General features: G+C 36.7%; 1 protein-coding gene across 3 annotated transcripts in view; it reads left to right on the top strand.

The window, feature by feature from the left end:
• Positions 1-24326, top strand: part of MNS1 (meiosis specific nuclear structural 1) — a 66795-nt gene that overhangs the window by 17102 nt on the left and 25367 nt on the right. The window contains exons 1-2 of one of the 3 annotated variants that reach the window (XM_019732322.3): positions 15277-16066; positions 16796-17017. In XM_019732322.3, the coding sequence (XP_019587881.2) occupies positions 15911-16066; positions 16796-17017 (378 nt within the window). In that variant the 5' untranslated portion in view covers positions 15277-15910. Of the gene's footprint in view, positions 1-15276; positions 16067-16795; positions 17018-24326 lie in introns of those variants that run through there. The other 2 variants (XM_019732323.3, XM_074327709.2) reach the window with 2 other exon arrangements.

The raw sequence follows: 24326 nt of genomic DNA, 5'->3' as shown, positions 1-24326 counted from the left end.
GAAATACTATTATTTCTACTAATAATTCAATGTTGACCCAAGGTAAAAGCAAGGTAAGAAAATGCAGACACCAAAGAAGAATAAGAAAATAATAGTGAAATTAGACGAAGTGGGTGTGGGCACAACTAAAGTCTCTGACCTCAGTTGTCCTTGAGCTCTTCAGAAATTGGTAAAGAATTTTGTAAAAACTGCTGTCTGTCATTTTATAAAATTCTGGTACAGTGTCTGCTGAGGTTCTGAATACAGTGGAGGGGGGTGGTGGGAAGCCATCACAATGACTTTTTTTAATGAAAAGAATGGACTTAGTATTATTATAAGTGTATCAGGTCAAGATCCTTGCCCAGAAAGCATTAAATCTTTTGTGTAAGCATTAATTTGTAAATCTTAAAAAATTATGTTGGATTTAAAAACAGCATGAGTTGGTAAAGACTAAAATCTGTCAGTTGAATCTAATTTTCTCTTGTGATGTGTCTGTTAAAGGGCAGTGACAGTGTAATTAATTGCTTGAGGCTCAGAAACCCAATTAATCTTTAAGTTGACTTGCATTTCATAGAATGTTAGTGCTAGAAGAGGCCTCAAGGATTATCTAGGCCACCCTCTTCATTTTATAGAGGAGGAAACAGACGTCAGGGAGGTTAAATGACTTGTTCAAGGTCAAAGATACTGTCTGTCTTTCCTTGCCACTGCATCCTGTGACTAGGTTCAGTATTGCTTCCTTAAAGCCTTTATGAGGTGTGATCAACAAATACGGTGGATGTTTAAATAAATAAAAAATTATTACTTTAAAAGACACATTGCTATTAATCCCCTTCAAAATACTCCCCCCTCACTTTGAACACACCTATCCCACCATTCTTGCCACTTTCTGACGCAGTTCTGGAAGTCCTCTTTCATGAGTGTCTTTACTTCATCCTCCACTATGACAATGCTCTGTATCACACATTACTTCTGGTACAGCAATTTCTGTCAAATGAAAACATTATTGTGTGTCCTCATCCACCTTGTTTACCAGATCTGGCACCGTGCAACTTCTGGCTCTTCCCCAAAGTCAAAATGATTCAGGACACCGAGGCAGCCACAACAGCACAACTAAAGACACTCACGAAAGAGGACTTCCAGAACTGCTTCAGAAAGTGGCAAGAATGAGGAGATAAGTGTGTTCGAAGCGAGGGGGAGTATTTTGAAGGGGATTAATGGCAATGTGTTTTTACTGTAATAATTTTTTTTTTTAAATTCTAACTGTCACTGTGTTTTTTGATCATATCTTGTATGAGTTTCTTTGCATCTGATCATGAAATAGTGTTTGAACCCAGGTTTTTCTTATGTTACAGCCTTTTGCAAAATACCTGGAAATTCAACTCATGAATGTCGTCTTGCAAGGGTTTCTAACCCTCAGTTTTTAAAATGTGAAGCCTGTCCCCTAATGTTTATGTAGCAGAAGGGGGAGAGGGAGAGCCACTGTCCTAGCCGACACACTCACAGAACTCTGGAGACAGGAGCAGCCCTGTGTGTACTTGAGGACAAACAGTGGTCCCAGAGTGTGACAGGGTGAGTCACACCTAACCCTGGTGGTACCCTGCAGGCCGAGCAGGGTACCATCCCCAAAGGATCCCTTAAGGATCCTTTGTGCCTGATTCCAAGAGATAAGTAGAGAAAGCTGACATGTGAGTATTTCAGAGAAGATATCAGTAGGGCAACAATGATAACGAAGATGACATATCCAGGAGAAGATCAAAGGAAATGGCAATCACTATAATGTGGAAAGTGTGGTGTCAGGCCATGTGTCAGTGAGGCAGCCAGGGAGATGCTCTGCTTGAATGTCTCCTTTAGGGAGCCTGCTGCACAGAAAGTGGTTGTCCCAGAACCTCCGGCAGCTGCCCATCTGGCTCTGCTGCAGTGTTAGTGCTGAGGCTGTGCCCTCCCACGGGGTGCCCTCCCACGGGGGCTTTCTCCCACGGGGCGCCCTCCCACAGGCACTCCTAGCAAATGATTGAGCACTGCCAGGGTGGTGGGGCCAGGACTTTTGGGCTCTAATCTCTAATGGGAAGTCTTCGTCGGGCCTGGCACAGATGTTCTCAGTTTTGCTGTTGTTTGAAGCTCCTGTTTTCACCCTTTCCCTCTCTGTCTGCACGTCAGAGCTGTATCAGTTCTGAAGACGCTCCCTGCCTTCCGCCCCTTCCCCTCCCCTTTCTCCTTAGAGGCCTTCCCCCAGACAACCCTCTTGACTGCCAGTTCTGTCTTGGCATGTGCCTCTCAGGAGACCTTCACAGATGCAGCGTATAGCAACTAACATGGGTGATGCCAAGCGGGGATAAAAAATGACTTGAGAGAGAGTTAGGACCCTACTTTGCTGTGGGGGCTTCATAGTAATGGTTTCTGTTAGGTTGTTACAGTTGCCATTATTACAATTCCTTAATTGTGCTCCTTCGTGGCCTTAGGATATATGGACTATTGTAGTAAAATTTACTTCCAGTGAAAAAAAATCCATGTTTCATAGATTGTAGACATAATTTCTTTCTTTCTCTTTTTCTTTTTAACCTTTCTGAAATTGGGATGGGTCTTAAAAGAGATGATGCGCCAGAGTTTTTTTTCGTCTTTACTGATGAATAATATAATGGTGCATCCTACCATTGATAGTGTCATAGATTCACTAAAATCCATTCGCTCCATTCAGGTCACCAGATGCCAGGTGCTGTAACAGAGTCTAAAGAACTAAGGCACTAAATCAGCCTCTGTCAGTTATTATTTGACTATTTATTAGGTATATCTACTAGGAAATGAAAAGAAACCCCTAGGGAGCAGAATTATATGATGGAGAGATATATAGTGGATAACTATGGCTATGAATATATTAGTATAGAAATAACTAGAGATCCAATGAAGCATTAAAAAAATCATAGGAACATATACTCTTTTGCTTCTGACTCTATTTACTCTTCTACTCCTTTTCTTTCTTTCTTTCTATTTTTAGACTGATATTTCCTTATAGACCATAGTCACCTTATAGTTCTGGTTATTCTGTCACACTCCCAGCTCTATCTTGTATAATGAGACATATGACAATGAAGTTTTTCACTATCTGTATTGAACCCCATGTTGATATGTGGTCGGAAGGGCCGAGCGAAGGACCAAGCAAATTCAGTAAGCTTCCCCAACCGTGTCCAGGGAGACGGGTGAGATGGAAGGATCTGTTGCCTGGATTCCCCAGAGATATATCTGCTTATCTGAAATTGGATTTCTTTGCACTGACTGCTTCTAAAATTAGGTTTAAACCCATTGTTTCCTTTCTCTCCAGACATAGCATTTATGCCTGGATCAGTTTCTACTAGCTTTCCCTATCTTTTCAAAATTGGAAAGTCTCTGCCTCAGAAAAAAAACATGATTGTTATTTCTAATCTGAGCACAAATCAACCAGTACTGGATACTCAATAAATAGTTACTATTTCTGTTCTACGAGGTCTGACAATTAAGTTTGTGAACTCATCCTAGAAAAAGTGCTACATCCCTCATTGCTGAATATCACTATGGTCACCTTCAAAGGACTCCCCTTGGGAAGCTATGGACCGACACCAGCACCTAGTCCACCCTTCAAAGCAATTTTGGAACTCTTTTTCTGGAATGGCCATCAGAGCTATTGTTGTATTACCCTTGATGTCCTGAATGTCATCAAAATGTCTTCCTTTCAACATTTCCTTTCTCTTGGGGGTAAAGAAAGAAGTCATTGGGGGCCAGATCAGGTGAGTAGGGAGGGTGTTCCAATACAGTTATTTGTTTACTGGCTAAAAGCTCCCTCACAGACAGTGCCGTGTGAGCTGGTGCATTGTTGTGATGCAAAAGCTCCTTTGGGACCATTTTTGCACACACCTTTCTCATTGCATGATTTTCAGTTAAGATTTTCCTGTTTCTCTATTGATATTTACTTGGTCTGCTATGCTTCTCACAGCCCGCTGACAATTTTGATGCACAATTCGACAAATTTTTGCAATGTTTTCATCAGTTCTGCTCGTTCTGGCTGCCCTGACCTCTCTTCATCAGTGATGCATTCTCTCCCCTCAGAAAAATGGCATTATCCCCATAAACTTGGACTAACATGTCCCTTATTTCACTCCCACTCTTGCCAAGTTGAACAAGACATTTAATGTTTGTTCGTTGCTCTAATTCAAGCTCAGACATTCTCGCGATGGCACACAAAAACACGCAACAACATCAATGAATGCAACTCAGCAAGACACCACCACATGTTGACAGGAACACAGCTGTGAGACATTGATATACCAAGGTTATGAAACCTTACTGAGCTGTTTGTACAGTGCTGCCAATGTAACTGCAAGGTGGCAAGTTCGCGAACTTAATTGTCAGACCTCGTATAAATACTATGTAGAACATATATATACAATTAGTATATTACGTTTATTGTATATAAATAGTCGCATAATCTATGATATATTGCTAACATGACAAATTTTATTATAGTCATTAATTACAGTACATATTTTTATAAAATGAAAGTTGGGTTTGCCTACAAAAGACTCAATGGGGATTACTTTGATATACTATGCCATAATTATTGGAAGGATTATTATAGTTTGTGGAAAATACTTTAAATGTTTGATTCAGTGACTATTTGAAAAAATAATTTTGCATGGAGTAATGCCCTAGACATTGTAGAAAATATTCCATAAAATGACAAAATTGCTATAATTAAGAAGTTAGGAGAATCTCCCTAAGATTGGGAAAGAGAGGCGATATGATCTAATTCGGTTGTTTTGAAACTTTTTTGACTTTGGTGCATAGTGGGAAACACATTCTACATCATGATCCAATATATGCATACGTTCTTCCTATCTATCTATCTGTCATCCATCACTGAAAATTTCGTGAATCAATACCTAGCTTACTAGATTTGATGTACTCTAATATTTTCTGGGCTATTCTATTTTTATTTAAATACTGTTTGTGATTCACAGTTTGAAAACTGCTGAACTCATGAAAAGAGCATACATAAGCTAGGAAGACAGTCTTGGTACAAAACTGTCCCACTACTGGCCCTTTCCATGAACTTGGCAAGTTACTTCTTTTGAATCTTGTTTTCTTCATACGTAAAATGAACTTGCATTCTATTATGACAATTATACATATATGAAGTGACTGGCATATAATAGGTGCTCAATAAATGATAAGGTAGCAGGATAATACTTTCTAATATTACCCAAATGTTTGCCCCTGCATTTCCTTATATGTGTTGTCCTCTATTATTTCAAGGTAAGGTTGTTACCAAATTTCAGGGCCATTCTTGCCTGGTAGCTTTTCAGTTCATTGATACAGCCCTCTTTCTCTGTCTGCACAATCCCCCTCCCTGCCCCCTTTCTCTCATGGCAATGGACTGAGCAGGACAGGGTCTGAGGACAGCTTGCACAGCCTTGCACCAGTACTCCCCTGTCTCCAAGTGCCCACAGCCAACGAGGGCTCCTTGACTCTGCCTTCTTTATCCTTCATTCCTCCTGGAGGGTTATTGTGGCCCTCTTTCTCCCTAAGACCTTAGAGTTTCTGCTCAGGTACTGAGTGCGCAGCCATTCTCCTTTCCTACGAGGCTGCTCAGACTCCCTACAAATCACCTCTCCCTGGCCTGCCCCTCTGGCCCTCCAGACACATCCACATTTCTCTAGGTACCTAGTTGATGTGCTGTCGTTTACTTAATCATTTCCTGATCATTACATATTTGGATTGCCCCGTATTTTTTACTAAATTAGAAAATTCACAACAAATACAATAATTCATTTAGTGATTTAACATTTTTGGTCTGGTGAATTTTTCATTAGAAAAAAAATTGCCATAAGTGTACCAAATTTGATCAAATTAGGCACTTTTTCTAAAGTTAAGAAATGAAAAAAAAATAACACCTTTCTACAAGTAGTTTACAGATACATATTATGTATAGACATATTTTTAAAATCAGTAAGAGCTTTATATTTCAGAAGGAGACTCCTCTGCTCTTACAATGAATTAAATGGGGTCACTAACCAAATTACAGTTTCTATACCCCACATGACAAATCCCTAAGCAATTGTTACGTAACGTCACAACCTCCCTAAATCATTTATACCATTTAGGGAGCTTTATATAAAGTCATTTATACCATTTAGGGAGCTTGTGATGTCACATAACAATAGCTTAGGGAGATATATATATATATATATATATATATATATACACACACACACACACATATATATATTTCAATCTAACATATATATTTCGATTTCAATATATATAGGGATATATATATATATATATATATATATATATATATATATATTTCAATCCTCTGTTTAACTACCAATTTACATTGCTTATTATTCAGTTCTGTGCCTATACCGGTTCTGTCTCCACTGTTTTCCTCCTATGCTCAGAATGTGACTTTTAATGCACAAAATTTGACAATCGAGGCAATTTTCTAGATGAAGGTCATTTTTTAAAATTATGTAGTACTTTACATAAAAGTGGCTTTTTACAAAATTACCCAGATAAAATTTTAATTCATATCCACAATAAATAAGCATTCTTTCTGTGTAGTGTTCCCCAACCTTGGAAGTGCATAGATAATAATTCAGGAGTTATTTTCCAGTTTTATTTTAGGAAATTGCTGACTTTGTGAATTCTGTTTCCTATAGATTTGGTGAGGGTGTGAGAAAAAGAGTGAAAGTGAGAGGAAGGAAAAGGAAGAGACCCACTAATCCAGGCTTAAACGGGGCAACAAGCCATTTAGTAGTGCCCTTCCCCCCCCCCCCCCCCCAGTTATTTAGCATTTGATCACATAGTCAACATGACTGCCAGATTATGGTGGCTAAAATATCCAGAGGCAGATCTTATTGTCTTAATGAAACAATCAGATTCAACATATGGAAGCTGCCTATTTGGAATCAACCAGAAAGTAGTCACTTCCTAACCACATATAACAGAGAGAAAAAGTAAGAAAGGAAGTTATATACAATGAAACCATTAAATGCAGATTTGCCACAAGGCAAGATGGTAATGCTTGAACATTATGAAGTGCAAAAACTGCACAAACACATTATATTTTAAACACTTCATCTACTTAACAAACTATGTACGCTCTTCAGCTAAATAAGATGAATTGAGATTCAAGAGGCAGCACCGTACTGGCAAATCTCGTCCTAAAGGCATCCATTAATATAAATCAACAGTAGCAATTTGGTTTGATCATTTATTTGCAAGAATCATTAAGGTTTATTAGCATAATGATTCCCTGTGGGATTTCATGTCGAGAAATGAAAAATGGCATTATCAATATTTAAAAGATAAGTGTGCAATGTTCCGAGTACTTAAACAGTCATCTGCAGGTGGTGTCCAGCTGCAGTAAATTAGATTAGATTTAGGCATTTTTCCGAAGGAAAGAAAAATTGTTTGGTTCTAATTGCTTCATTTTATAAAGCAATCCAATTTTGTAAATAATTTCTACTGTATAGTTAGAACTTACAGTGTGTACCTATTAACCTGCCTTATTTCAGCTTAGCAACTCTGATCTGTTCAACCCTGTTATGTTGTAACTATTGGGAATCATTAATCAGCATAATCCATCATTCATTACCAGGAAAATCTCTTTCTCTCTAGTATTCTAGACCTTTAATCTAGACCTGTAGGTGAAAAGCTATCTTCCAAAGGGAAATTAACCAGAAGATTTCTCCTTGATGCTGGGAGGGCATAAATCCTTCCTTAACAATGAAATATAATTCATGATAGTAATAATTTATCATGAGAAATCATCTTTAAATGTAATAATTGTTTTTTAAAAAGCTGTGCAATGGACTGTTATTCAGTGATAAAAATAAATGAGCTTGCAAGCCATGAAAAGACGTGGAGGAACATTGAATGCATATTGCTAAATGAAAGAAGTCAGTCTCAAAGGACTACATACTATATAATTCCAACTACATGACATTCTGGAAAAGAACAAACTATAGAGATAGAAAGATTAGTGATATTCAGGGGCTCGGGGGTAAGGAAGGAGGGATGGGTAGGGGGACCTCGGGATTTTTAGAGGAGTGAAACTATTTTGCATGATCCTGTAATGGTGGATACCCATAAACCTGTACAAAACAGAGTAAACGCTAATGTCAACTACGAACTTTAGTTAATAATGAATCAGTATTGGTTCATCAGTTGTAACAAGTGTACCACCCTAATATATGATACTAGGGATAGTGGAAACTGTGCGTGTGGAAGGAAGCAGCGACATATGGGAACTCTGTATTCTATCAATTTTTATGTAAACCTAAAGCTCCTCTAAAAAGCAATCTATTAATTAAACAATAATTTTTCGGATATTTTTTTCAGGTAAGATCAACTCATTGTTGTAATTGATTAAATTTGCCTTTGATTTCGATGACATTCAGGCCAAAAATCCTTTTCTCTGACAGACCACCTATTAAATTACATAAATTATTATAGAATCCAGAGCACCTGTGGGTAGACTGGAAACAAAGAGCTATAACTAAAATTCCTTTTAGAACCAAAGATCCTCAGTTAGGGAAGCAAACAATAATGAAAAGCTTGCATATTTGCTAGAATATTTTGCAGTGTTACATCATATTTCGCTATTAGGAATAACAACTCTATATAAACTTTTACCCTGAACCTGCCCCGTCTCCTCCCCCTCACGACAGGGAGCTTAACTCTTTGGGGGAGACAGTTATGTCAAGAAGTCTGCAGCACTACCTGCTTTGCTTTATCCCAGGTCATTTTATACAGAATACCAAGAGGGCATGCTTGTGCCTTCTGTCTGTTCCTCTCAGACAGTATCACTAATGAATAGAGTAGTAGATATAATTAACTTGGATGAAACACCCAAGGACAGAGAGAGGAACAAAAGCTTTGCAGCTCACAAGAACTTTTCCAAGGCTCAAGAATTTTAAGTGTTTTATTCATGCTTCGTATTCTTTTCCTCATGTATACCTTTCTGTCTTTGCCACATGTATACCTTTCTTGTACTTCTTACCAGAATTTCCTTCAATATGAATGTATTTTAACTTGATTATGTATGGCGATACCTGTAATCACTGTTTTCTTCATTAGTGCACATTGTTCTTATTATGATATCATTATGTTAAGGTGGGAATCCTTTGCCAGCACTCTGTGACCAAGAACTTGAACTCTGCTTGGTCAGAATCCTATTGGTTTTTCAGCTCCCCTTACTCTTGTGGTTTAAAACATGCCAACCATTCCACAATTTGGCCTTTTAAAAATTCGTCTTTTGTCTCTCTTGTCTTATAATTTCTGGTGACCTACTTGGTTTCCCCTTAGTTTATTTCTAACTAAATGCAAAGTGTTCCCCTCTTTCTACCCAGTAGATTCCCCATCGGAATTATCCTCCTAATAATCTTAAAAGTCAAATTACTGCATTTTAAATGTATTCTGAATCCTTCAATGTATACTTATTAAGCTATACTATGTTCAGGGCTCTGTGCTAGCCACATTTTGGTAAATTTAAACAATTAGTAATGCATTTAAGTATTGCTTACTGTGTGTGGTGTTCTGAAATAACCCATGTTATAAGAAATAAGTGGTATTGATATATTTAACTGCCTGACTAAACAGGTAATCTATGTTTTGAGGAGTGAAATACTTTGTTTATTTGATTAATGAATTGGTCTTTAAGTTACAAATATTTCCTTGCAAAAATAAATTAGTGTGATTTAGAAGTTCATTGTACATGATAGAACATAACTTTATCAAGTAACTAAATGTTTAATGATCAGATTTATGCCCTGTTAATGTTTTAAAGACTTTTATATTTATTGATCTGTGAGCATTTCAGGTGAGTAATGTTGATCCAAATCTATTCAACCAAAAATATTATCATTTGGTTGTCAAGCAATCAGTGGATCATGTTAAGCAGATAAGGGAAATGAAGAAATCATAATATATCTAGACTTTAGTGAAGTGTTCTTGGAGAATTGTCTCAGTAAATTCTTATAAAAAAGGTATAAAAATATTGGCAGTATATTAGTAAAATTGCTGCATTGATAACTAGTTGATTGATCCTAGTCAGAGGTTGCTGATCTATTTGCAAGGGAAAGATAGTGGTGTATGTCACGGCCCTGTGTTCACCCAGTCTAAGTCTACATTTTTATCTATGAAGTATTTAAAAATTAAGGCATGCTTATCCAATTTGCAAATGACATGACTCTGGGAATTATCAAATTACTAGACAAACATGTCACATGGATATTTTGGAAAACAAAACCAAAGATTGAATGTTTTGATCAATACTCTGAGAGAGCACATGGATTACGGCAAGGAAAAAACTGGCCAGTAGCTTCTAGAAGATAAAAAAGGGAGAGAGGAAAACATGAGAAAGGAAATCAGAAGTTTTCCACTCTACTAATAATCTTTAAAATCAAACAATTGATCTAAAAAAGTAATTAGTGCTGCAAAAAGTTTTGTTTTTCTTAACACTTTCACCCATGAGATTAAAAAGAGATAGTATTTGTAATAGTTCGGAATTGCATTTGTCTAACAGCAATAGAATCCTGAGTGAAAAAGAGGGTACAGACTTAGATAATTATGAGTTTATTTTTCTTTCATATAGCATGCGGTCAGGATAGGCAGGGCAGGGCTGGTGTGGTAGCTCTTTGGTCATGAAAAACCAAAGCTCCTTCTATTTTTCTGCTCTGCCATCCAGAGCGTGTATTATCTCATTGACAAGATGGCTGGTGGAGTTTCGGTCTTATTAAGGGCAGAGACCCACACATACAAAGGCCCTCTGGCAGGAAGGAGCTCAAAGAAGTTCACTGTGGCTAATATTTGAAGAAGGAACTTGGAGAAGTAGACATACAAACCTTCACAGGCTAGGATAGGGTTTTGGAATGTCCTTTAAAGGCAATAAGAAAATAGGGAAAACTTACCATTACGGGAAAAATTTCCAGTTTGTTAGACCCCCATATACACACACACACACACCAGACCTAGCTGACCTATCGCTGAACCAGAACAAACGCGAACATCCCTCCTCCCACCATCTGTCTAGCCTAGCTAGCATGAGCAACAAAAGCCAGGATCTACTGCTAGGGGCAGGAGTCAGAGGGTGGAGAGAGACACTTTCTGATGTGCAGGAAAGCCTAATGCTAAGGGTGGATCAGGAACATTGAGAGAAGCCTTCTAAACAAAAAACTAGCCCCCAGTATAAGCACAGGATAATGCTAGAGAAATTTGAAGATAGGGAAGCACTGATGGTAACCATAGCAACAGCAAAGTTCAAATCCAGCTCAACTCCTGACTACATTGACTCAACCTCCTACACTAATGTTACAGCAGAAGAACGGGTGTGTTTATTTCCGGCATAAATATTGTTTATTGTAGTCTATACTTTTTTACACATGATGTCTGGCATTTAATCAAAAAATTATGAAACCCACAAGAAAAGCAAGAAAAAATATTGTAAAAAGTGTATAAAAATGAAGCAATCAACAGAACAAAACTCATATATGACCCAGATGGTGAAACTCGCAGACAGAAATTTTTAATTACTATGATTAACATGTTAAAGCCTCTAATGGCAAAGGCAGACAATACATGAAAAGATGCATAATATTAGCTGAGAAAATGGAAATTATAAGAAAGAGGTAAATGAAAGTGTTAGATTAAAAACCAAAACAGTAATGAACATGAAGCATGCCTTTGACACGCTCAGTGGAAGACTTAACACAGCCAAGGAAAGAGTCAGTGAATTTGAAAATATATCAATAAAAATGAACTGAACAGAAACACAAAGAGAAAAAGATTGGAGAAAAAGCAAAGAAAATAGCATTTCAGAGTTTTAAGGCAATATCAAACAGTCTAACATATATGGAAATACACATATTGTGGATTTATATAGGTAAAAGTAAAATAATAACAATAGCACAAAATATGGGGTAGAGGAATTGGAATTATACTGTTTCAAGGTTTATACATAACAAATGAAGCAGAATCACAGTATATGAATATTTAAATATATATATATACTAAAATGATAGTGAAGATAAGATGGAATCACAAAAAATTATCTAAAAGACAGAAAAAGTAGGAAAGAAAGAACAAAGTACAGATGTAAAAAATATTTTTAAATTAGCAAAACTAGATTTTAATCCATCCATATAAATAATATGTAAATGTCATAAACATACCAATTAAAAGACAGATTGTCAGACTGAATAAAGTAACATTCAACTATATGCTATATACAGGAAAGACATTTTAAATATAAAGACACAGATTCAAAATAAAAGCATAGAGGAAAATGTATCATGTAAGCATCAGTTTAAAAAAAAGTTGGAGTGGCAATGTTCATATCAAATACACTTCAGAACAAAAAATATTACCAGGGATAAAGAAGTCATTTAAAAATGTTAATATCAAAATGTTATCAGGACATAATCTTAAAGTGTATACACCTAACAATAGAACTTCAAAACACATGCAGCAAAAAAAAGAAAAAAACCGAAAAGAAAAATAAGCAAATCCACAATTATACTTGATGATCTCAACAATCCTCTCAATAATTGATAAAGCAAATAGATAGAAATAGTGTAAGACTATAGAATACCTGAATAGCATTCTTAACCTGACCTTATTGATGTTTATAGAACACCACATCCAACAACAACACCAGAATATACGTTATTTTTAAGTGCACATGAAACACTCACCAGGATAGATCACATTGCACAATAAAACAAACCTCAACCAGTTTAAAAGATTTGAAGTCATACAGAGTATGTTCTCTGATCAAATTGGAATTAAACTAGAAATAAATAACAATAAGACACCTGGATAATCTGAAATATTTTGAAAGTTAACAAAACACTTCTAAATTCATGGGTCAAAGAAGGTCTTTGAATATTTTGAATTGAATGAATGAGAAAGCACAACATATCAAAATCTGTCGGAGGCAGCTAAATCAGGGCTTAGAAGGAAATTTGTATTTATATTTGAAAAGAAGAATGGTCTTAAATAAGGATTTAAGCTTCCACCTTAAGAAAGTATAAAAAGAAGATCAAATTAAACCCAAAGAAAATAGAGAAAGAACTAATGATGGTAAGAGCAGAATCAGTGGACTTGGAAATAGAAAAACAATACAAAAAATTAATAAAGACATAATAAAGTTTGCTCTTTGAAAAATATAAATAAAATTGATAAAACTAAGATGGAAAACAATATTTCTTCAAAGTTATTTCTGGGTAGAACTTTCTCCAAATGAATAATAGTAATATAATTTCAATCATTTGTTCATTTAACAAATAATTCATTTTGCACCAGTTATATGCCACATACTATCTTAAATGCTTGGGGTACATCAGTGTCCAAAATAAAAATTTCTGCTGACAGCTTAGCCAACAAGTTTTAATTAGAGGCTAATTTATGAGAAGCTATACATAAGCCATGTCTTTTGTAGAGTTCTTGTGGAAGTTGCTTCATTAACAGGGGATTAAATGCACATTACAGTTGCATCCTGGTTTCAAAATGTTTTGCACTGTACACATCCTGTAGTCAAGTTTAATTTTGTGGTAACTGGGTTTATAATAAGGCCCCCAAAAGACAGAAACATTGACAATATCCCCTGCCCATTACCCCACCACAAAAGTCCTAGTGTAGGAAAATAGTTTGAGTCTAAGGTGATGTCTCCAAGCCCAACAGGGTTTTCTTTTTGCTGTCAAACTTTTTGCATTTCAAATTGGGACATTCCTACTGAAATATCTTCAAGCTCACTGATTCTCTTCTCAGGGGTGTCCATTCTACTGATAAGCCTAACAAAGGCATTCTTCATTTGTTAGTGTTTTTGAGCCCTAGAATTTCTTTTGGATTCTTAGAATTCCCACCTCTCTGCTTGCATTACCCATGTTTTTGCATGCTGTCCACATTTTCCATTAGAGCTCTGTGCATATTAATCATAGTTATTTAAAATTCTTGTTTAATAATCACCAACTGTGTGTCCAAGCTGAGTCTAGTTCTGATGCTTGCTTTGCCTTTCAGACTGTATTTTTCCTTGCCTTTTAGTAACTTGCCTTTAGCCTTGTTTTTTTGTTGAAAGCTGGACCTGGTATATTGGGTAACAGGAACTAAAGTAAATAGGGTTTTAGTGAGGTGTGAGGTTTTTTTATTATATCACTAGAAGTTAGGCTGTGTTTAATGTTTACTGTAGCTATAGGTTCCAGAGGTTTCAAATTCCTCTCATGTTTTTGTCTCCTTCTGTCTTTGGATTTCTCTAAGAATTTCTTGTTAGAGTGTGAGTTTTGTAGCTCTCCCAGCTGTAATCAACTGTAATTACACTGGAGCACTGTTGGTGTGGTGGTAAAGCATGGAAAAGGGAAAATGTTCTATAATTTTATGATTAAATTTCTATTAGTAGGGCTGCGACCTTCACAAGTGTTTCCTACCTCCTCTCTGTCCACTTAGGTAAGACAGGAAGGCTGGAGGGGCTGTAGTCTGAGAAATGTCCTTGCCCCAGGTGGGATAAGGCTCTGGTAAAATAGTTTCCTCTGGAAAGTAGGACTTTATTATTATGGAGAAAGCTTTAGACATATTTCACAATGACTATTATTCTCATCCTATAGGAGATCTTTCTTGGTTCTTCATTGTAAGAACCTGCTGGGGGATTCCTGGAGGCAAAACCCATGGAAGTGTGGGGGTCTCCCAAAGACTGCAACCTCCAGTAGTCATGCTAGTCCATACTCAATCTCCAGTAGTTCATCAGAATTACTATTTGTTACTAGTTTATGGCTTCAGTGGCTTCTGCTGCAGGTGAGTAGGTCTTGACTGGGACTCCCGAGTTTCACCTCTCTTCAGATTTCAGGGTGGTGGGCTGCCCTGTAACCTCAGTTCTATGATTAGTCCAAGAAAAGTGATTATTTTTCAGTTTATTCAGCTTTTTCTGGTAGTAAGGATGGACATGACAACTTCTAAGCTTTTTATATTTTGGAGCTGAAACTGGAAGTCCTTTTGGTCATTAATCTGTAAACAGACATATTGTTACATAAGGTGGACTTCAAATTAGATAACACGAACTAAAGTACTCATACTACCGTAATTTTTTTAGTTTTGATGAAATTTTTCTAAACGTCATCTCTAAAATCAATATACTTGATTAATTTCTCTGCCCCATTCCTGTTCTTAAATTCTTTCATTAAAAATGGACTTTATACAGCATAGGGAATAGTCAGTGGAACTGTAACAGCTATATAAGATGTCAGAGGGGTAGTAGATTGGGGGGGTATCACTTTGTGAGGGTTGTAAATGTCTAACTATTATGTTGCTTTGTAAACCTGAGACTAATAATTGTTTCAAAAAGAAAAAAAAATGACTTTAGTGTCCAACCTGCCAATAGAATAAATCAGACCAACATCCTGCTATCATCTGTCCTCTCATTGGCACCTGGACCATGTATTACACAGCAAAATAAGATCCACGTGGTCCATACATTTTATTCCCAAAGTTTACCAAAAGCTTCTGTGGGAGGTGAGAAGGCTCCAGGAAGCAACTGTTACCCAGTGTTTCACAATTACCCAGCCAGGGGGACAGTGATTGTGCCTCCCACTGCTGAAGACCAAGTGAATCGTCAACCCAGGCAGAACAGGTAAGCGCTGAGAGCACAGGATGTTCTGTGCGTGGAAAGTGACTGCAGTCTCATGTACTAGAAAGGAATTTGTGTATTTCTGTGTAAACCGTTTCCACAGACCTCAACCCTACCAGAGTTTATCCGCTTGAGGGAAATCTTGAGCTCCCCAATACACTGCAAAGGGATTGCATCAGGACATAAGATTTGAACTTCCCGCTCGTCTCCTTTAGTTGTGTAGAAGTAGCCTCCCCGCCGACCCCTCAAGAAGCTCACGGCCTATTGGATCTTGTTTGCCCAATGGGAGGCCGCGCCTTTGTCGGGCTCAGGGCGCCACCGCGGCCGTTGCCGGGAAACCGTGTAGACGCCAAAGAGCTCAGTAGACCTTTGTTTGTGGCCGGAGGTGGTAGCTGGAGAGAAGCGTTTTTCTCCGCCAAGATGGTGAGCCGATCGGAGGTCTCGAAACAATTTGTTTATCTATTGATTGAATTGTAGTTTAGAGCCAGCCTGCTTCTCAAAAAGGATTTGAAGTGCCAAACCTGAGAATTAGTGGGAAACTTGTATTTGCTTTCAGAGGCCTCAGGTGCTTAAGGGACGCTCTTGGTGGCTTCCAGCCTTTTTTGCCTTTTCCCCACACTATTAGATCTGCCTACTAAAAATCTTATTTCGCGTATTTTAGGAAATTTAGGAAAAGATTTAAAAACCAATGAACAAATGAGTGGAAATAAAAGTCCAGGACAGTGAATGATTTAAGTAGCAGCGGGTTGACCTGACGGGCATCTGAACAGAGCTTTATGGCCTATGTGGGGGTTGTAGGGTGGGAGTTCCCTGGATAGAGGTAAAGAGCTGGTCTGTGAGAGCTCGACTGCACGTCTTGAATACTAGTGCTGCTATTTATTAGCTGAGGAACCTTGGGTAAATTTGCTTTTACTTTTCACGCCTCATCTATAAGATGGGTAAAAATAATAGTCCCTACTTCCCTGATATAACAATATATTTATCTACCATGTTTACTCATTTATTACATATATTTCTCTGAATTTAGGAAGGAAGCCAAAGGCCCTTCTTTTATTGGTTATCTGTATCCTTTGTTACTGGCGCTTATATCATATGTTTTTTAAAATCAGACTTTAGAACACCAAAATATGCGTACTTTTATTTTATTTTTATTGTTTTGCATTATAGGCTTCCAAAGGGGGAACTTGGAGTGTCAGTGAAAGGCATCAGAAGTTAGTAGATAAAAACTACTGCACAAAATTGCATATTGAGGCACTAAAAAAGATAGAGAATCAAATCAAGAACCAAATGGTGCAGAATGAAATTGATGACCGAGTTGAGCGCAAGCGATTCCTCAGATTATTACAGAATGAACAATTTGAGTTGGATATGGAAGAAGCCATTCAAAAGGTAAGTTTTACTATTCATTCTTACATCATTTTTTTCTTCATTTGCTCCTTGGAAATGATGAAAGCCAACTACTACGCTGGAGTGAGTAGATAGACAATGACATCATCAGTCAAAGGATACCTCATTGTAAGTCAGCCCAGTGTAGTGGTTAAGAGCTGGGATTTTGGAGCTAAACTGTCTTTGAATCCTAGTCCTGCTATATATTAGCTGTAGAACCTTGAGTGGGCAGCTTTTACTTTTTATGCCTCATCTACAAAATGGTAATAATAATAGTACCTACTTCACAGGATTTTTAAAAATAATTAATGAGTTAATATATGCAAAGCTCTTGGAATAGTCATTGGAACAGAGTAAGCACGCAGGTGTTTTTTCCCATAAATACAAAATCCATAATTATTAACTTCCACAGTTTCGTTCATGTAAGTACAATTCAGTTGCTTTCCATAAAATTCTAAAGACAAAAATTTAAGAATAGCTTTTTAAAAAATTTATTGAGTTTAAACATGTATATTATTAAGTGGTAGAAAATGAGCACTTATGAATTTACTCATAGTTTTGATTTTTGAAATACTGCCTTAAAGATTTCAGGTACAATTTATATGTATATAATTCCTAAAATATGGAGATAATTTTTCAGTGGAAATTTCTAAATATTTAAAAGGATGAGGGTGGTAGAAAAAAGGAAACTGGTAAGAAATGAGTTCTTATAAATGTTAAAAAAGTGTTTTGTTATTTCAGTATTTTTTTGAGTATCTTCTGTGTGTTCAACATTTTGTAGAAAGTTGTGGGAAGTTGCTAACACAAGTTTTAAAAATGGTATCTATCCCTGTGATTTCCAAATTCCAGAAGCTTAGACATGTTTTTTTAATCTTGAGCAAGATCCTAGGGATTTGACTTTTTTTCCTATTCTTTTCATTATTATTTTTTTTTAATTTTAAAGACAATCCCAGGTATATGACTCTCCTGCATACTTCAATATGCATGTTATAAAATATTTTCTTACTAGTAGTAGCATAAGGAGTGTCACTACCTTACCTAATAGAATTATAAATAACTTGTAGGTATCATTTACTACCATTTCATAATGAAATTTCTGTAATTGTGTCAAAAATCTGCTTTTACGGTTGGTTGGTTTTAATCAAGATCTAAACAAGGTTCATACAGTATTATTTGGTTGTTATGTCTATTAGGTCCGTCTTAATCTAAAACAGACCCTCCCTCATCCTTAATTATTTTTAACATATTTTTAACTTGTTAAACTAGGCCAATTGTTGTGTAGGCTTATCCCACATTCTGAATTTACCTGTTTGTGTCCTCATTGGTTCCTTTAATTTGTTCCACTATCTCTTAAATTTCCTCTAAATGGAAGTTAGCCCTAAAGGCATGATTAGATTTGTGTATAACATTTTTGTCACGACTCCACCGTGATGCTGTCCTTGATGTTGTATCACATCAGCAGGCACATGACGTCTGGTTGTCCCACTTTCAGTGATCAGTGGGTTTAGTGACATAGCCTGGCTCCTCCATTGTAAAGATCCCCATCAAACTTTCATCTGTGGCTTCACCAATGAATCTTTTCCTTCATCAGAGGTTGCAAAACACTGCTTTTCTGATTTTGTTATTCTTTTCACATTTACCTGAAATTGCTCTGTAAAGAACTTTCCCTCATCAACCAAGGTTATTTAGTCCCTGAAAATATAGTTCTTAAGTATAGTTCTTACCGAAAAGGGAGATAGTTGATTTTCAGAGTAAATAGTTGGTGCCCTAGTCATTGGTATCTGCCTATGTTGTTTCTTAAATTTTGTTTTCTTTAGTTTTTGACTTTCTGAAAAATTATCTTTATGGACTCATGGGTCTTTATATACTTGAATTAATTGCATTTATTACTCTTTTGGATGTTCCAATTGTCCCATCTTTGGCCAGTGGATCCCCTTTTGTTGTTTCTGTGTCCTTTTGACAAGACCTTAATCTGTGATAGTTTCCTTGCTTTTTGTCAGAACAAAATGTTCCAGGCTAGTGATAGTTAATTTTATGTGTCAACTTGACTGGGCCGTGGAATGCCCAGATATGCATCAAACACCCATTATTCTGGGTGTTTTGGGGGTAAGATTAACATTTACATCTGTAAACTGAGTAAAGCAGATTGCTCTCCCTAATGAGAGTGAGCCTCGTGCAATCAGTTGTAAGCCTGAGGAGAACAAAAAAGCCAAGAAAGAGGAAACTCCTCTTTCCTGACAGCCTTCCAACTGAGACATCAGCTTTTTTCCTGCCTTCACACTTGAACTGAAACATCAACTCTTGTGAATCTCAAGCCTGCCAGGAACTACACCGGTGGTTTTCATGTTTCTCAATTCTTTAGACTTAGATTTGAACTAAACCATTGGCTGTTCTGAGTCTCTAGCTTTCCCACTCACTCTGCAGAAACTTGGGACTTGCCTGCCTCCATAATCACTTGAGCCAATTCCTATCCGATTGGTTTTGTTTCTCTGGAAAACCGGGACTAATGGAAGGCTCATCTTGTAAATTGCTTGCTTCACATCTGGAATCAACCATTGTACCAAGGAACTCTGTTAACATTTAGTGGAAATAATATGTAGAGGCAATTTGGGTGCTAGATGTGCTTATTATTCTTGGGTTATCATTGATTCCAGGTCTTTTCAGTAGATGGAACTTTGAAATATACATGTTTTTAACTTTTTATTTTGAGATAAATTTAGGTTTATAGAAGAGTTACAAAAACAGTATAGATAATTTCTGTATACCCTTCACCTGACTTCCATTTATGTTAACATCTTACATAGTTGTAGAACAATTATCAAAGTGAAGAAATTAGCCTTGGTACAAAACTGTTAAGTACAGGATTTATTCAGATTTTAAACACCGATTTGCATCAGTTTTTCCACTAATGTCTTTGTTCTGTTCCAGGATCAGAATTAGTTGTCATGTCTCCTTAATGTCCTCCAACCTCAGTCTCCTTCAGTCTATGAGAGTTCCTCACTTTTTTCTGTCTTTCATGATCTTGACAATTTTAAAGAGTACAGTTCATTTGTTATATTCGTTTTTTTGTTGCTATGTATCAAGTTATCACAAATTTAGTGGCTTAAAACAACATCCATCAATTGCCTCACGGTTTCTGTAGATCAGAAATCCAAATGTGGTGCAGCTGGGTTGTCTGCTCAGTCTCAAAGGGCTGAAATCAAGGTGTTGTCTGGAATGCATTCTCATCTGGATCTTGGAGTCGTCTTGGGGTTGGCAGAATTCATGCTCTGTAATTGTAAGACTGAGGCCCTCATCTCCCAGAGATTGTTGACATTCCCTGCCACACAACCCTGTCCAGAACAGGGCAGTTTGCTTCCCTAAGGTCCAAAGGGCAGTGACTTCAGCTGCATCAGCTCACCTGATTAGGTTAGGCCCACCCGGGGACTCTCCCTTTTGATCAACTCAAAGTCAACTGACCGGAGCCCGTAATGACCTTTTCGTGTATTATATTGATATGTATTATTCTTGATTTTAACTTTGATCATTGGTTAAGGTGGTATCTATCAGGATTCTCGTCTGTAAAGCTTTACACTTTAGAATTATTTTGTACTTTGTAAATACTAAATACTTTGAAAGAGGCACTTTGAGACTATGCAAATATCCTGTTTCCTGTTTAAATTTTTGTGCACTAATGTTAGCATTCCTTGGTGAATCTTACCAACACAAATATTACTTTCAGGTTCTAAAGATAATTTTTTATGTGCCTCATTCCTTCTTCATTTATTAATTGGAATTTTTCTAGAAGAAAGAGTTGTCCCTTTTCCCCATATATTTATTCAGTTATTTATTTATATCAGTGTGGATTGTTTGATATTTATTTTATACTTTTGGTTATAATCCAGTTCTATTGTTCCTTATTTTGTTGTTCCAGTTGTTCCAATATTGCCTTTGGAAACTGTTTTCAGGTTGTCTTCTGTGCCCTTCTGACATCACGATCTACTTTTTCTTTTTTCTTTTGCATTTACTTGCTTTTTGGCACCACAACATGTTCCAGGCTCAGCTTATTCTTGCCTTGCCTTGAGATCCACCATTTCTCTAAAGAGGCTTGGTTCCTTTTGTTGGAGAATGGAAATCAAGATCTGAATGATAGGTGTGTTCATTATTATTGGGGTTTTACTGCTCTCCTCCCTCTAAGTGGAAAGAAATAGAAAATAATGTACACTAATCAATGCATATACATAGATCTGTTTACTTTTGTGTATACCTGCATATATTTATTAACAAAAAAACCTATGAGACTACATTGGTACCACTGATTACAATCTGGCACCACAGTGGTCATTTTAGCCTTTCCTGTTTCCTTATTTGTAACTACTTTCTCCAACAAAAAGAAAGCTGGCTCTCATTGCATACAATATTTACTTATTCTTTCCACCACAGTATACAAATAAAGTAATTTCAGAATTGCTAACCTGCACTCCTTGTGAACAAATTTACAATACAGATTTGAGTACAGTTCTTTTTCTCTTTAGCCTTACAATATCTGGTCAGTTTTCCAAACTTATGTCCACTTCTACCTACATTGTGGTTATGATTGATTTTTAACACAGTTAATTTCTCATAGTCTGCATTCCATTGTTCCCCCACATCTGGTGTATTTCATTAAAAAAAAATTATGTTGAAATAATTACAGATCCTTGGGAAGTTGCACAGATAGTACAGAGCGGTCTAGTTTCCCCCACTGGTTACATCTTACGTAACTAGTACAATATCAAACCCTGGAAAATGACGTTGGTACAGTATGCTTATATGCTTCTGTGTCATTTCATCACGTGTGGATTTGTACAACTACCACCTCATTCAGGACACAGAGCTGTTCTATCACCAACAAGACCTCATTCCCACTACCCCATTACAGTCACACTGCCATCAGTCCCCACTATGCCTGGCAACCACTAATTTGTTTGCCATCTCTATAATTTCATATTTCAAGAATGTTGTTTGAGTGTAATCATGTTTATGACTCCATACACATGTGGAATCATATGTCTGTGACATTTTGAGTAGGCTTTAACTCAGCATAATGCTCTTGAGATTCATCCATGTTGTTGGATATATCAATAATTATTTTATTATTGGGTAGTAGTACATGGTATGGATGTACTGGTTGATTTTTGTTGTTAATTTTCATATTATAAAATTCATTCTTTGTGATGTACAGTTCTTTGGATTTTGACAAATGCATAGAGTTCTGTTTCTACCATCACAATGTCATGCAAAACAATTCCATTGCACCATAGTCCCCTCGTGTTGCCCCTTTGTAGTCAACTGCTCACTCCCTTATTCCTGGAAACCATTGATTTCTTTTTTGTCACAATAGGTTCACCTTTTCCATAGTATCATATAAATAGAATTATATGGGTTTGACTTCTTTCATTTAGCAAAACAAATTTAAGATTCCATGTTATTGCATGAGTCATTCCTTTTAATTGCTGAATGCTATCGTAGTTTTCCATTATATGGATATACCACAGTTTGTTTATCCATTCACAGGTTGAAGGAAATCTGAGTGATTTCCAGTTTTTGGCAATTATGAATAAAGCTACTATAAACATTTGATTGCAAACATTTGTATGAACATACATTTTCATTTCTTTTGGGTAGAAATCTAGGAGTGGGACGGCTAGGTCATATAGAATGTGTATGTTTCATTTTATGAGAGACTGCCAAACTGCTTTCCAAAGTTGCTGCACTGTTTTGCATTTCCTTAAGGAATGTGTAAGAATTCTGGTTGCTTTGTGTCCTCACCAGTACCTGCTATTGCTTTTTGTTCATTAAAAAATTTTAATGAGACAATTGTAGATTCATATGCCATTGTAAGGAATAATAGAGAGATCGTATATTTCCTGTACCACATTTCTCCCAGTGGTACATCTTACAAAGCTATAGTACAGTATCGCAAACAAGATATCAACAATGATACAATCCATCAATTATGTTCAGACTTCCCCAGTTTTACCTGTGCTCATTTTTTAGTATTGTGTGTGTGTGTTTGTGTGTGTGTATTTAGTTCTGTACAATTTATCATGTGTATGTTTGCATATCCAGCACCCCAGTTAAGATACATAAGAATTCCATAACCAAAAGGATACCTGATTTTGTCCTTTTATAAGCAAACCCATCTCTTCCTTGTCTGACTCTACCTCATCCTTAACTCTGGCAACCACTAATATGGTCTCCATTTCTATAATTTTGTCATTTTAAGAATGTTGTGTACATAACTCAATCAAAAGACAAAAAAATAATAAATTAATGAGCAAAGTGTTTCAATAGCCATTTCTCCAAAGAAGATATACAAATGAGCAAGATGCACAAAAAAGATGCTCGGCGTCATTAGTCATCAGAGATGCAAATCAAAACCACAACGAGATACCACTTCGGATCCACGAGGATTGTAATAATTTTTTTAAAAAATGAAAATAAATGTTGGCAAAGATATAGAGAGCTTGGAACCCTTGTTTATTACATTGAAATGTAAAATAGTGTAGGGCTCTGGTGGCTGTGGAAGACAGTTTGGTAGTTCCTCAAAAAGCTGAACATAGTTTCTGTATTATCCAACAATTCCACTCCTAACCATATGCCCAAGATAACTGAAAAACATATATACACATAGAAACTCACACATGAATACTTGTGGCGGCATTATTCATAATAGCCCCAAAGTGGCAACAGCCCAAATGCTCAGCAGCTGATGAATGGATAAACAAAATGTGTTGTATCTACACAATGGGATATTATACAGCCACACAAAGGAATGGATTACTGGTATGTGTTACAACATGGGTGAACCATGAAAACATTATGCTAAGTGAAAGAAGCCAAACACAAAAATGCCACATATTGTATGATTTCCTTTAAATGAAATATCTAGAATAGGCAAATCCATAGGGATAGAAAGTAGATGAATGGTTCCCAGGGGGCTGGGGTGTGAGGGAACTGGTGTGACTGCTCTCAGGTATGGGGTTTCTTTTTGGAATGATGGATACATTCTGGAACATTGAAGACTTACGTCCGCACAAAAACCTGCACGTGGATGTTTACAGCAGCTGTATTCATAATTGCCGAAACTTGGAAGCAACCAAGATGTCCTTCAGGGGGTGAATGGGTAAATAATCCAGACAATGGAAAATGCATATTATTCAGTGCTAAGAAGTGAGCTATTAAGCCATGAAAAGACATGGAGGAACCTTAAATGTATATTACTAAATGGAAGAAGCAAATCTATAAAGGCTGCATACTGTATGATTTCAAGTATATGACATTCTGGAAA

Source organism: Rhinolophus sinicus, chromosome 3 (assembly GCF_057876585.1).
Source record: "Rhinolophus sinicus isolate RSI-liver-muscle chromosome 3, RSI-T2T, whole genome shotgun sequence".
NCBI lineage: Eukaryota > Metazoa > Chordata > Mammalia > Chiroptera > Rhinolophidae > Rhinolophus > Rhinolophus sinicus.
The sequence above is the reverse complement of the archived record's forward strand: the minus strand, read 5'-3'. Positions and strand labels throughout refer to the sequence as shown.